This window comes from Triplophysa dalaica, chromosome 9, assembly GCF_015846415.1.
Source record: "Triplophysa dalaica isolate WHDGS20190420 chromosome 9, ASM1584641v1, whole genome shotgun sequence".
Classification (NCBI taxonomy): Eukaryota; Metazoa; Chordata; class Actinopteri; order Cypriniformes; family Nemacheilidae; genus Triplophysa; species Triplophysa dalaica.
Window position 1 is genome coordinate 19,718,775 of NC_079550.1, and position 14,314 is coordinate 19,733,088.

Sequence of the window (14,314 nt, forward strand, 5' to 3'; positions counted from 1 at the left end):
TCCAGAGATAGGGAAATGTGAAAAATAAACAATTGGGAAATTATGTTTTTGCTATTAGTATTTTTAACTTGTCAATATTATTATTTGTAGGCCGCCACCTGATGATATGCAAGAACAGAGGTATGCATAACCTATTTTTCATCATCTATTTTTAACTTTCAAACTAGACCACTTCAGACTTACACATTGGCTTTGTACACATTTAAAAAGTGTTTATGTGTTATGTTGATACTGGTGAATGTGAATTTCGAAATCTTTTTAGTTTTCTTGATCTGGTGTTTTTAATGTATTTAAGAATTATATTCAAGATGTTTGTCTTAATACAACTTCATGCCCACAACATCACACATTTTTTGTGCAAGCAACATTTGTCACTTTAGAAGCTCTATGTGACAGCATCAAAAGTCAGCAGAAATGGAAATGCTGATGTCAATAGCAACCGCCGATGTTCCATTCGTGTCTATTGATGTCTGAGTAAATGACTGCTTACAATTGAGTCTATTACTCACAGTACCATACTCTATGTGTCTATTTGGTGTTGTTTTTGATGATATTCATCACTACAAAATCCTTTTAATAATATCAACATACTATTATTTCAACGTAACAGTTTTAATGCAATCAGTTTTTTATCCTTTCCCCTATTTTTCATTCTCCCCTTATTTAATTTTGACATAAAATGAGTTAACTGATGAACATCTAGATACTTGATACCTTGATACTCTCCAGGAATGTACGCAATCGTATAAACATATGTAGTGTGCTTATGGCTGAACAATATCTTATTTGTGACACAGAAAGCATCACTTCTGCTATGTTTTTAGCTATGTGTGAATTTTAACTTATGTGTCTATGTGTGCATCACGATGGCTACATTAAGACTCGCAGAACATGGCTTGCGTCTGCTTTTTAGGCTCGGCAACCTTATGACCTAAAACAACATAAATGGACCAGATTTTTGTCTTGCTAGACTAAAGAAAATACTGTAGATGTTCCAACATATACGTAAACTGCACCACATTTGCACTAAATAAATTCTGTTTTAATTGTTAATATTTTGAAACTATATGGTTCATGGTATTACTCGGTCGTCTGATATAATCTATAGTCAATGCATCAGGACACAAATAAAGTATTAATCAAAGTCTGTTCAGTTAAACTCACAACATTGTACTTTTCTGGTTGTGGTATCCAAGCGTTTCTCTGATAAAACCATCTGTTCACAGGTCAGAAGATGTGTATTCAGAATCAGCCAAAAAGACTTTCTCTAAACCTCATATGCCATCACCAAAGAGGTATTGAGCATTCAAAATGTCATTTGTTTGTATAAAATATGTTTTGTACGGTATATAGATCAAAGTATATGTCAAAATGACGGTAAGAGTTTAATGAATATACTTAAACATTCTTGTTTACTTTGATATGTTTTTCTTCCATCTGTCAGAATTTGAATTAAATTGTATGATAATTAGATAGGCTGATAAATACTTATTTAACTTTAATCTGTTAACTTCCTTTTTATTTCTCTCCTATGCATTTCACATCTTAGTCAACGGAAATCCTGCTCTGTAAGTAAATATCTGATCACCATTACTTCACACTCAAACTTCATATGGTGTCTGATATACGTTGACCTCTGTGTCTCTGTTTACTCTTAAAACATTCCTTACAGATTGAAGATTATGAAGATTATTATACTAATATTGAAGACCTCAACGTTTACGGCAACATCTGATGAAAATGCATCATATTTCTTAAATGTGCTTTATACAGGATACGTTAAAAAAATATTTCCAAGGAAAGTAAATATTAGCATCAATATTTTATTTCACGCACATTATGCTTATTGTCATTTTGTATGAATCTTTTCGCATTTTTTTTGCTGGATGTGTCTGGTTTTTAAGTATAGTCAATCATTATTGATAAAACAATCGTTTTTTTAAATTTCCGTCTGAATTTATGTCTAATAAGGAAATTTAACATCCAATTTAAATCCAACCCTTGCTCTTTGAACCACACCAGGCAGTAATTTAAACCAGATATATAATCTATGAAAAAACATGTATATCATAATGTATATGCATAGGCAAAGAGGACATTCAGACTTGTCAAGATAAGAGTGATACTGGAGCAAGTACATGAATAAAGCTTTTTGTGAAAAATGGATTAAATAAAAAAAAAGTTAAATAATCTGCATAATGTTTACAATCTGTACCTTATGTTTACAGTATGTATTGTGCATCCAGGTAAAATTCAGCCGGCTTTGTCTGCCGTTTTGTAAGACCTTATTGAGTTTACAACTCATTATTTCAAGGGATAATCCTTTTTCCCCTAGTGATTCCGATTTTTTTAACATGTTGGTTTTATTTCTCTGTCTGGATGTTATAAATTGCACTGAGTAAATAGAGCTTATTAAAATAAAAACTGTGGTCATCTTCATTTCAGGCTGCAAAGCAACAAATGTAGATTATTTTTTGAAGGGTGTGACTCTTTTCTATATTTCTATATTTTCTATATGTTTGAAACAGAGGAGTGTGTCTGCGGTTTCTGGGACTTGTGTCCATGTGTATTTACCTCGTTGATTAGTTTAACTCATTCATTTTCATATTTTAACTATTTTATAATTTTTATGGACGAAAACACTACATTATGACTTATTTTTGCACAGTTTACTCCTTTATTAAAGGTTTTAGGGTTTATTTTTCAGAATAGAGGGAAAGCATGTGTTTCTCCTATTCTCCCAAGACATTTTGACTGTGTAAATAAACAGATGTTCATTGGACATTTTATAAGCCTGACTAAAGTTTACAGTTTTGTACATTCAAATTAAGTGTTCCTGTACATTACATAAGAGAAGTATATTGATATTCGTGCAACACAATACTGTGATGCCGTGACTGTTAAATTACGTCATCAGGAGAGTGTGATTAACTTGAACTTACCTTATGTTGGACCATACCATTGGTTACAGCAAGAGGGTGTATGATGGGAGATACTCATCCCCTAGAATGGTTTAATCCATCTCAGATTTGTCTGGAAGCCTAGGTGTTTTAAACAGGCATGGTATGGTGCAGAGGAAACCCATGCGAGAGGCTAGGTCTGCTACAAGACTGGCAGAGTCAAATCACGACTTGGAGGACATTGATTAGTGTCAGTGAGGTTTGCTGCTCATCACAGTTTTTCTTTTTCTTTCATGGTTCAACTAATATTTGTTTGTTGAACATTCATTTTGTTATTTTTATTATTTGTTTAGACCATTCTTTATGAAAACCAGCAACGAATAAATACCTTTAGTTAACTTACCTCTCAGTTTGTTTGTGGTTGTCTCCATTCTCCATTACACTTTTACGGTCGAAGTCATACTATCTGACAAATAAATAACTTTATTCATTATAACAGTTAACAAACAGTCATTATGATTTCATAGTCCGGGTACATAAGGCTACCCTTATAACAACGCACTAGATCACTAAGCTTCCCTTGAAGAATCATATTGTGCATCATACAGTATAGTGCTTATATGACACAGATATTCAATGTCAGACACACAAGAAAATTCAGTGCAAGCCCCTAATGTCAGCAGTGCAAACCATCCTACACAAGATGACAGTACAAAGATGTCCAATCCAATACTAGAAAAGCAGATGTTACACAACTCCCAAGAATAAGGAGAAGTCAGCGCCCACGTATGCATATGGAAAGAGGGATAGCACTGCAAGAGGCAAAGTTGAAAGATTTGGAGAAGAAATTTGAAAACAAGTATAAAAGATGGAAGTAACACATCAATGGGCTAGAAAGAGCGTTTAAGAACAACGATGAGGAATTGATTCTTGAAGTTGTGAGCACTATTAATAGAATGCAGTCAGAGGTTGATCGTCTCTATGGGGAAGTAAGAAGCATCACAAGTCCTGAAACAGGACTCCAGTGTCCTTTCAGTTGAGCGAGATCTGTTTCTAAAGTCAGTCTTCACATGATTCGTTGCAGAAAAATGAAGAGGCTGAAGTGGCAGCCATACAAGAGGTGATAAAAATACTAATAGTATGTTGAAAACTCTCGACACGGGGCGTCGAGAAAAAAAAAGACTAAATGTCGAGCAACCAATCCCTAGTAGTGAGGCTGCGTCCTCCACTAAATACCCCCACTTGTAGTCTTGGCCACAAGGGTGCGTGCACGCGACAGGAAGGAAGAGCGCAAGTCTGTACAATTTCTACGAAATGCCAAAGGGCAGTGGCCTTAACGCACACTAAACCCACACTAGCTTGAATACCGCTTCGGAGCAGTATTAAGGCTAAGCGTATCCCATCATGCATCATGTTTTGGATATTAATCGTGAGACTCGGGTCTCGCCGACGTTGCAAAAAGCTTCCCAGCGTATTTTAAGCTACCGCTTTTTAAGGTTTTATCTTTATTTATGCTTCGTTTGGCTAACGTGTTTTGTTTTGTTTTTTGATACAGTACAAATAACGCTTATATTACATATAATTTTGTAGTAAAACGTAGTGTTACATATTTATTGGTGAAAGCTCCAGAGTTATATATTTTGTAAAACTGCTTTTTATCTCACCACATTAATTGACGTTACATGTTTGCACTTGCTTAGTGTGTCCCATCGGGTTAGAAATATAACGCTCACTTGGGATCTTCACACCCACTAGAACACTAGAGCCAAAACAGGAAATACGTCATAAATGTAGTCAAGTGGTCAAGTGCAAAGACCGCAAGTTGGGTTATTTGGAGGCAGCCAGAGTCTTAAACAAGTAGTGATGGGGACTTTCGAAACCTGTATCGAATCTTTTGTGTCGAGCAGTGCTTCAAAGCACTTTTAAAACTGGCTAAGTCACGTGGTTTTTAGCAAACAATTTCAAAACTCAATGACATTTCGCCGCTAGGGGGTTTTGATCTGAAAGTAAACTCATAAACCAGCCTCTGTCTATCACTGATTTTCCGTAAATCAAGAAATAAGAAAATAACCATGTTTGAGCTAATCTGTGGACAGATGTGAAATCTAGCCAAATGTTACCTAACAAACAGACCCATATGTTGTGTTTTGTATATATATAATGTATCTGTGAATGCCTAATTATACAACATAAAAGATGAGAGCAGTAAAATGACAAAGGTCAATTATAGCCTATGGCAGTGATTCTCAACCGGTGGGCCGCGGCCCTTTGGTGGGCCTGGGAGCGCCATCTGGTGGGCCGTATAGACAGTGATAGACTACCGCCAAATAAATTTGTAATTGTTTTTAAATTGATACATTCTGTTATTTTCTAACGATATAATTAGTCTTATGAATTTATATAATAAATAAACACGTTAAAGTAACACTAAAGTCGAGATGCATTACCTAAAAAATAATTTTTTGAATGTTGCAACACTAAACTACGTACTGTTACCCTTAATTGGTGTAGTATGAATGCGATCGGCCAATGTCCGCCATATTGATGATCTTCTTATCCTTTTTAATGGCTGGGAACAAATCAAGCATTGCGTTAGTTCAGCCAGGTCACGTGAGTTTAGATCAGTCCCTATTTGAAGGGTTGCCATATAGAGCAGTTTTTTCTATTAACTTTTCAATTACATCAGATGGATATTCAGGATCATAAACTAAAGGGTAGCCTTTAGAGACCCACTGATACCACACAACTCTGTTTGTGTTGGTGGGTGGATACGATGTGTAGGAGAAGGAACATGGTTTAACCAGACAGGAACCTTTGAGACCATGAATTTCCTTTGGCACCCTCACTTCCCATGCCAAAGTCTCATATAGAAGAAATTCTGTAAGAAAAAGTTAAGAGATTAATTTTAAAGTTAAACCTGACATTTTTACATTTTGATTTAGTAGGTCATGCCAATTGCATAAACCCAATGTTTGATGGGTTGGGTTGGCACTCCATCCAGGGTGTATCCTGCCTTGATGCCCGATGACTCCTGAGATAGGCACAGGCTCCCCGTGACCCGAGGTAGTTCGGATAAACGGTAGAAAATGGATGGATGGATGTTTACTTAGTAGCCAAACCTTTAAAAATGTATATTTTCATACTCAATTTTATTTTATATTATATTTTAGTAGCCTACATATGGTATGAATGCATACATGTAAACAGTTTCAAAAAAAAAAAATCATGTATAAATCAAAAGCGATACTGTACCTTGGAAAATAAGACGAAGTAAAAGCTTTACTTTCAATACTGGACCACTAGAAACCACAATTACACCAAATGTGTGCAGAACCGCAGCACATAATGTCCTGACTTGATGTCCTGAATGTCTTTTTCATAAGTCTTCCCCTTTTCACTGGGAACAGCCCCTTGACTAATAAAAACTTAGAAGTGAAAATGGCCAAGTTGAACAATTAAATACGTTTTATATATTTTCTTTATACAATAAAAAATAGGGAAACAACGATCAAAGATAAAATGTATTATAATTTATATTAAATGTAACATAATACAATAAAAAATATTATTTCACACCTACCTTTTCCGCATCCTGGATAAAACAATAGGTTTGGATGAGAACAGGAGATAACAAATAAACAAAACTGTGAATTGAAGAGAAAATATTTGTATTTTAAAGTTAAATAATATATATTTCCTCTTTTTTTCTGGTTTCTCACTCATATAATATACAACACATGAGTAATGAACTTTGTGGGACTGTTTTTGTGCTAGGGGGTGTGGTTATTGGCTTTTGGCCAGTCCCCATGATCCTTTCTGGTGGCGCTTCTCCTTCTGTGAATCAAAGGAGGGTGATTGAATTCAACTGAGGGAGAGGGTCAGTTAAGTCATAAACAGGGTAATTTTTGTCTGAAGTGTGCGTAGAAAGTTGAGAAAGAAAACAAATGTCAATACATTAGTGACAGGAGCCTAATATTCCTGGTATTCTATGTGGTTGATATGAATCAAACAAATGAAAACTGCTGAGTCCTTAACCTTCATAGCTTTAATATACATTAAAGTTTTTCGTTTCACAGTTTGTAGTGCAAAATAGGAGTTCAAGAATGGAAAAAAAATCTGCCTCCAATAATCATTATTAAAAACTACAAAAGAGTTCAAAAAGGTGATCACTTTTGCTTTTTTAGGGCTCATCTATGCTAACCTCATTTGAACAACTGTGATCTCATTTCTATGTGTTGTGGATGTGATTTGTTCCATATCATCACCATGAAACTAATGATAACATTACTTCTAGAGAACAAAATAGTTGCCAAATCTGTATGACACATCGCTTATTGCTCCCCAAACTCTTGGTAAATCTCTTTGGATAAAAGGGTTTGCTAAATGACTAAATATATATGTAAAATTCATCATAGTTCTGGTAATTTAATTTGCTCTCAAAATGCCAACCTCATTAGGCCAAAAAGAGTCTTACTTATTTTCTAATTATAAAGTAGGATTTTTACTTGCTAAATTTCATGTCCATTGATGCAAATTATCTCATCAAAATGAAACTCATTCAGGCTCTTTTATACTCAAAAAATACTAAAGCCCATAAACTTTAGACCTGTGCTTAGTTTTAAATATATTTTGTTAAGCCACTGTGCAATATTATCATTAATTGTATTGTTTTATTACTGAAAAATTGTTTGTTGATGTTTCTTTGTTTAACTTTTTTTTTCAACCTATTTACTTGTAATTTATTGTAACTCTTCTCGTAATTGAATATTGTAAATTTGTACGTCTTTGTATTTTCCCTTGACAATGAAAATAAATAGGTAGAATGGATGACTATCAGAGTGTCAAATGGGAATTAATTTGTAAACATTTAACATTTTATTGGAAAGTTTGGAAAGCTTATGGTGATTTTGTGACTATGGGATGATTATTAACTCTAGGCCTAGACAACACAATGAACTGCAGCACTCTTCCTATGAAACCTTGTCAATAACTCATGTTTAAATTGTCTTGTGCTCAAAGTCAACTTGTTTAATCCCATGATGTCTCATCATTTTGACACTGTTTCTGTAATGTTGATTGTAACATTTGACATCGTAATAATTGACTGTTAAAATACCACATGCTAGATTTTGTAATGTACTGTGTCGTCTATTCAAGAACACATCTCAGTGCAGGCAATAGTATGACAAAAGATTATTAAATAAATTGGTCAAGTACTAGGCTTTGGACTAATTTAAGTCTATTTAGAAAAAAATGTATTTGACCTATTGGACTCACTTTTTAAAAAAACGCAACAATCCAAGAATGGAAATCCTTGTTTATATATAATGCATTATGGATGTTTCTGGCCTTCAAAGCCTACTGTATAATGATTATGAACAGACCTGTGTATATTTCAATTTACCATTTTATTTTGAAGGTCCATCGTATATGGCCTGGCTGGGCTAAACAAAATATCTCTGCAGGATGCGGAGCAGGCCTTCATCTCTGCTCCAGATTATCATCAGAGTAATTTTTGTTTACACAATGTCCAATGTTTGGAAGGGTTAACAATATTTCTGTTAACCCAGCTGTGCTCTGTGTTCTCCATTTTCTATTTCAGTGAAGTGGAAGAATTTAACAGAGGGATACTGAAAAAATGGTGAAAAGAGGGGAGAACATCCAATTGGTATGTATACTGCTGCATACTGTACTTGGTATCTGTGCTTTAAATATTTAAAGATCAGGAAAAGTAAAAAAAGTGTGTGTTCTGTGGTCACTAAAAACTTTTAAATATGAAATTTGTTGAAAAATGAACACATAAGAAAATGTTCAACTGAATGTTTTTCTCTGCGCCTTTATCTCTAGGATTCAATGAAGACATGCATGAATGTGTTTCATTTAAAACAAAAATGTTTTTGTGTGTGTGTCTGTTCAAATGTTAAGTCGTGATTTTATAAAATAAAAACGATCTTAAATCTGCGCGCAGAGTCATCATTGTGTCTTCACTCTGTATCTGAAATGTGGTTGATCTAGTAACTGAAAAGGCTATGTTTCTTGTTTATCATTTTTTTACTTATTATATTATGCTAGTTAGTCACAATAATTACTTAACATTCAGCTTTTAGCATAAGGTTTAATTACATGAAATGTAGTATTTAGGTGTAATATAAGGTTTTAAAAACAAAGTTATTAGAATTGGGTGGAAACACTGTGTTAGTTGCACTTTTTCGGTACTCATTACGCTTCTCTCCTAACTCCGATTTTGGTAGATGGCGCAAAAACCAAGTAGGGTCCAGAGGTGCGGCCCACGATATTGCAGTCAGATATAAATAAGTCAGGGTGAGCATTCACTTTTGATATAATGCATCTTTTGTTCTGATACTTAAGTTTTTGCAATATCATGTGTCTAATTCATGCATGGGCAACTTATTAAAGACACAGAAAAACACGGATCCGCTCCATAAGACCCCTCCTCCAAATGACAGTCTGGGAACCACATATACTGTGAGAGCTGGAGTCGAAAAGCGGAGCAGCCAATGGACGGAACGTCCACTATAAATGATAAATATTCCCAACGAGTTATTATAGAAACAATTAATGAAAGTATTGTATATAATATCAGCAAGTCACTGGTATACAGGATTAAAGTCCACAAAAAATCATATCAGCGTTCAGTCACAGTCCAGGTGAATCCATATATGTTTCATTGAACTTGCTCAGCGCGTCATAACGTGTCTATGGGTTCATCAGCGTGTGAGCTGTCCGAGAGCCTGGTATGCTCGCAACCACACGACTAAGTTGCCAGCGCTCATAACATCGTCCAATTATCTGTCTAAACTCAAACAAGCCCAACTGTTTAGCTATCTTCATTTACATTTACATTTATGCATTTGGCAGACTTTTATCCAAAGCGACTTACATTGCATTGTACTATACATTTGCTGCTAACTATGTGCAATCCCCTGGGATCAAACCCACGAACTTGGCATTGCAAGTCCCACGCTCTAACCACTGAGCCACAGGAAAGCTTTGTTGCCAGACAGAACCTATTGGCCTCGACCAACACACAGCGTCCACATTGAGATCTGCCCCTGAGCGCATCAGGTCTCTTAAATATCCTCTTCCTCCGTTGAATTCAATCTCCCTCCTTTGATTCACAGAAGGAGACGTGCCAATAGAAAGGCTCATGGGGACTGGCCTAAAGCCAATAACCACACCCCCTAGCACAAAAACAGGTCCACAAGGTTCATTACTCATGTGTTATGTATTATATGAGTGAGAAACCACAAGTTTATTTGCTATCTCCTGTTCTCATCCAAACCTATTGTTTTATCCAGGGTGCGGAAAAGGTAAGGGTGAAATAATGCTTTTTATTTTATTTATTATATTACATTTCATGTAAATTATAATAAATTGTATCTTTGATCGTTGTTTCCCAATTTTGTTATTGTTTGAAGAAAATATATAAAACTTATTAATCTGATCAACTTGGCCATCTTCACTTCTAAGTTTCTATTAGTCAAGGGGCTGTTCCCAGTGAAAAGGGGAAGACTTATGAAAAACAGATGAACTGGTTTAAGTCTGCTGCGGTTCTGCACACATTTGGTGTATTGGTGGTTTCTAAGTCCCGTTTTCACATATGAGCAAACATTGTGATCCAGGAATGAAAGTAAAGATGTTACTTCGTCTTATTTTCCAAGGTACAGTATCCCTTTTGATTTATAAATGTTTTTTTTTGTGAAAATGTTTACATGTAGCCTATGTACTCATACAATATGTTGGCTACTAAGATAGCAAATGACAAATAAAGTACAAATTGAGTATAAAAAAAGAAACATTTTGACAGTTTGAGGTACTAAGTAAACCGTTATTTTAAAATAGATTCTTCTTACTATCTCCATTACAATTTAAGAAAGTCTGTGCATCCATGTATGTGTGTGTGTGCATGTTTGTAACCGTGAAGCCGTATATATGTTTACTGCAGTCACTTGAAAACTTGAACAAATCTATTGAGAAGGGGCGAACTCCTAAGAACTGACTGTACTATTCAAACAGGAAGGAAGAAAATTGTGTTACATTAAACATTGGGTTTATGCAATTGGCATGACCTATAAAATCAAAAAATTAAAATGTCAGGTTTAACTACAAAATTATTCTCTTAACTTTTTCCCCCAGGATTTCTCCTATATGAGACTTTGGCATGGGAAGTGAGGGTGCCAAAGGAGATTCATGGTCTCAAAGGTTCCTGTCTGGTTATACCATGTTCTTTCTCCTACACATCGTATCCACCCACCAACCCAAACAGAGTTGTGTGGTATCAGTGGGTCTCTAAAGGCTACCCTTTAGTTTATGATCCCGAATATCCATCTGATGTTATTGACAAGTTCAAAGGAAAAACTGCTCTATATGGCAACTCTTCAAATAGAGACTGCAGTCTTGTCATTACACATCTGGATCAGTCCCACCATGGAGAGAAATTATATGCATGGATTGACCCAGACAGTGTTGGATGGCGCACATATGCGTTTTATGATGTCACATCCACGATTCTTGTGGACGGTATAGTTCAAATGTCTTTATTGTGTTCACAAGTTTTTACATGTTTTATTATTCTTGATTTCACATAACTAGGTTTTCTAAGTGTAACTTTTCTGCTTATTGTAGCAAGCCCACAGAAGCCCACCATCAATGTTCATGGAGGCGCAATGACCGGTGACACCATAACAGTGACATGTGAAACCTATCACACCTGTCCGTACAGCAAACCAAACATCATTCTGAAGGGAATAGAAGGATCTGATAAAACAGATCAAACAGATCATCCGAAGATTGGAAATGGACAATGGAAAATCACTCTGACACGCACGGGTGTCGTGAAGGCTGAGCACTCGGATATCGAGTGTATAGTGACACATTATGGAGAAATAAAAGCAAGAGCTACAAAATCACGAAGTGCAAAATGTAAATAAAAACATTCTGAATTACATCTATGATCGCTTTTGTTTCATCTGGGTGTTACAGTTTCAGAATGTTGACAACACAGAACTTTTAATTTTTTGTCAAACTTAAGATAAGTAAAAGTTTCATTTATATTCAACTCTTTCATGCATGAATAATAAAAATCTTAGTCTGGAGGTTTTTCCTCTGTATATGTTTTGCTCTTACGGCGTGACAAATAAGGAACTCTGTTTTTACTGATATTTATCCATTTTTATTTCAGGTATCCATACTAAAATAGCCATTGAGCCTGACCGTGCAGATGTCATTGAGGGCGTTGCAAAGAAGTTCACATGTACCATCGACCATTCCTGCCTGAAGAATCCTCCAACCATATCATGGAACTATAAGAACATGGAGGTCTCAAACAGTAACAAAAAACTTTCAGAGCTCAAATCAGCCACCTCTTCCACCATAACCTTTGTTAGTACAAAAGAAGACCATGACAAGATGTTGAATTGCAGTGCAAACATTTCGGGGAAAAACATTGAATCATCTATTACTTTACATGTACAACGTGAGTGATTCAAAATTTCATGCCTGATTTGTGAAGTGTCTCTGTATGTCATCATTTATGTAGTTTTCTCTTTTACAGATTCTTCTACAGAGCCTCCAAAACCAACGAAACCTGTCCAGAATCCAAGTATATGTGTTGTATTTGTCTTGTAGCTATTCACATACATTATAATGACCAATGTTTGACATGCTACATCCTTTAAGCCCTTTCCCAGGGTGAGGCTGAAGTGATGACCTTTGACTGGAAGACCACTGGGCTTTACATCATAGTCCCCTCATCAGTTATCTTGCTTCTCATGTGCACACTTGCTGGAGTCTGTACATACAAGAGACGTCACAGGTATGTGTGTTACATCGTGTTTATTCTTTTCCAGAGATAGGGAAAAGTTAAAAAAAACAAATGGGAAACTAAGTTTTTGCAATCAGTATTTTGTAGCTTGTCAATAAAACATCCTGATGATATGCATTAACAGAGGTATGCATAACCAATTTTTTTATCATGTATTTTTTTCTTTCAAACTAGACCACTTCAGACAGATACATTGGCTTCGTACACATTTAAAAAGTGTTTATGTGATATTTTGATACTGGTGAATGTGAATTTCTAAATCTTTTTAGTTTTCTAGATCTGGTGTTTTTAATGTATTAAAGTGGGCGTAAGACACAAGGATGCCAATCTCATATAAATCTTGAGTACCTATAGAGTAGTATTGCATACTTTGCATCTTCGAAGAGTATTTAGCTATCACATTTATTAAAGATAGATACAGCTTTATGATTGTTTCAGAAAACATATGGCGCGTGCGGGGTAGTTTGCTCTAAAGCACGTGTGCATCCATTGTCAACAAAACACAGATATCAGTTTCACTCACCGCATGGGGTTCATGTCCAGCATCTTTTAGCGCTGGGACGGCTCCGTATATCAGTTTCAAGTAATCCAGCGTTATATCTACTGTTTATATAACATATAACAACAAATTCATGTTCACAACATCACACATTTTTTCTTAAGCAAGTAACACTGGTCACTTAAGTAACTCTTTCTGAAAACATCAAAAGTTAGCAGATATGGAACTACTGACGTCAATAGCAGTACCATACTCTATGTGTCTAAGATTGTATGATAATTAGATAGGCTGATAAATACTGATTTAAATGTACCTTAAGACAAGTCTTTCAAATAATTTATTAACTTCCTTTTTATTGATCTCATGTGATGTGCATTTCAGATCTCAGTCAGCGAAAATCCTGCTCTGTAAGACTGATCACCATTACTTTACACTGTAGGTTCAAATCTCAAATGATGTCTGATATACGTTGACCTCTGTTTTCTCTTGGAACATTCCTTACAGATTGGAAAATATTAAGATTATCACACCAATAGTGAAGACCCCAACAAGTATGGCAACATCTGATGAAAACGCATCATATTTCTTAAAGGTGCTCAATACAGGACAAGTTAAAAAACAAAAAATACATATTTTAGTATATAATACAAAATAAAAAAATACTGTAAAAACTTTTCCATGGATAGTAAATATTAGCGTCAATATTTTATTTCAAGCACATTATGCTCATTGCCATTTTGTATTTGTATGGCATTTTTAGGCTGCATCTGTCTGGTTTTTAAATATGAATCAAATCAATATTAATAAAACAATATTTTTTTGAACTCTGGAACTTTTTGTCTGATTTTTGGTCTAATAATGGAATTGAGAATCCAATTTTTTTGAAACCCTTGCTCTTTGAACTACAACAGGTAGTAATATAACCCAGAGATGTCATCTACGAAAAAAAAATATGTAAATCATAATGTATATGCATAGGCAAATAGAAGATTCAGACTTGTCAAGATAAGAGTGATGTTGGAGCAAGAACATGAATTAGATATTTTGAGAAGAAAGTTCTTAATTTTCTTA

At 35.0% G+C, this 14,314-nt stretch overlaps 1 protein-coding gene and 1 long non-coding RNA gene across 5 annotated transcripts; both read left to right on the plus strand.

The window, feature by feature from the left end:
• Positions 1 to 21: 21 nt before the first annotated feature.
• LOC130428237 (uncharacterized) lies at positions 22 to 3,152 on the plus strand. The gene is made up of 4 exons (XR_008907394.1): positions 22 to 120; positions 1,227 to 1,295; positions 1,550 to 1,568; positions 1,673 to 3,152. It is a non-coding gene; the product is annotated as an uncharacterized LOC130428237 (long non-coding RNA).
• A 6,979-nt stretch (positions 3,153 to 10,131) lies between these two features.
• On the plus strand, positions 10,132 to 14,047 carry LOC130428107 (sialoadhesin-like). Of its 4 annotated transcripts, XM_056755962.1 has the most exons (9): positions 10,132 to 10,231; positions 10,392 to 10,582; positions 11,058 to 11,441; positions 11,547 to 11,843; positions 12,103 to 12,396; positions 12,475 to 12,522; positions 12,600 to 12,735; positions 13,625 to 13,650; positions 13,748 to 14,047. In XM_056755962.1, the coding sequence occupies exons 2-9, from the start codon at positions 10,522 to 10,524 to the stop codon at positions 13,777 to 13,779; spliced, it is 1,278 nt and encodes a 425-aa protein (XP_056611940.1). In that variant the 5' UTR covers positions 10,132 to 10,231; positions 10,392 to 10,521; the 3' UTR covers positions 13,780 to 14,047. The 4 variants fall into 4 exon arrangements, with proteins under 4 accessions (XP_056611940.1, XP_056611937.1, XP_056611939.1 ...); XM_056755959.1 differs by lacking the exon at positions 13,625 to 13,650; XM_056755961.1 differs by lacking the exon at positions 13,625 to 13,650 and having other exon boundaries at positions 10,154 to 10,231; positions 10,407 to 10,582.
• The last annotated feature ends 267 nt before the right edge of the window (positions 14,048 to 14,314 follow it).

What these genes read in the sequence shown, in the direction of transcription:
- LOC130428107 (XM_056755959.1), top strand. Translation starts at nt 10,522, where the DNA reads ATGAGCAAACATTGTGATCCAGGAATGAAAGTAAAGATGTTACTTCGT. An exon ending in AAAATCACGAAGTGCAAAAT is followed by an intron (nt 11,844 to 12,102) that starts GTAAATAAAAAC and finishes TTTTTATTTCAG; the next exon opens with GTATCCATACTAAAATAGCC. An exon ending in TATTACTTTACATGTACAAC is followed by an intron (nt 12,397 to 12,474) that starts GTGAGTGATTCA and finishes TCTCTTTTACAG; the next exon opens with ATTCTTCTACAGAGCCTCCA.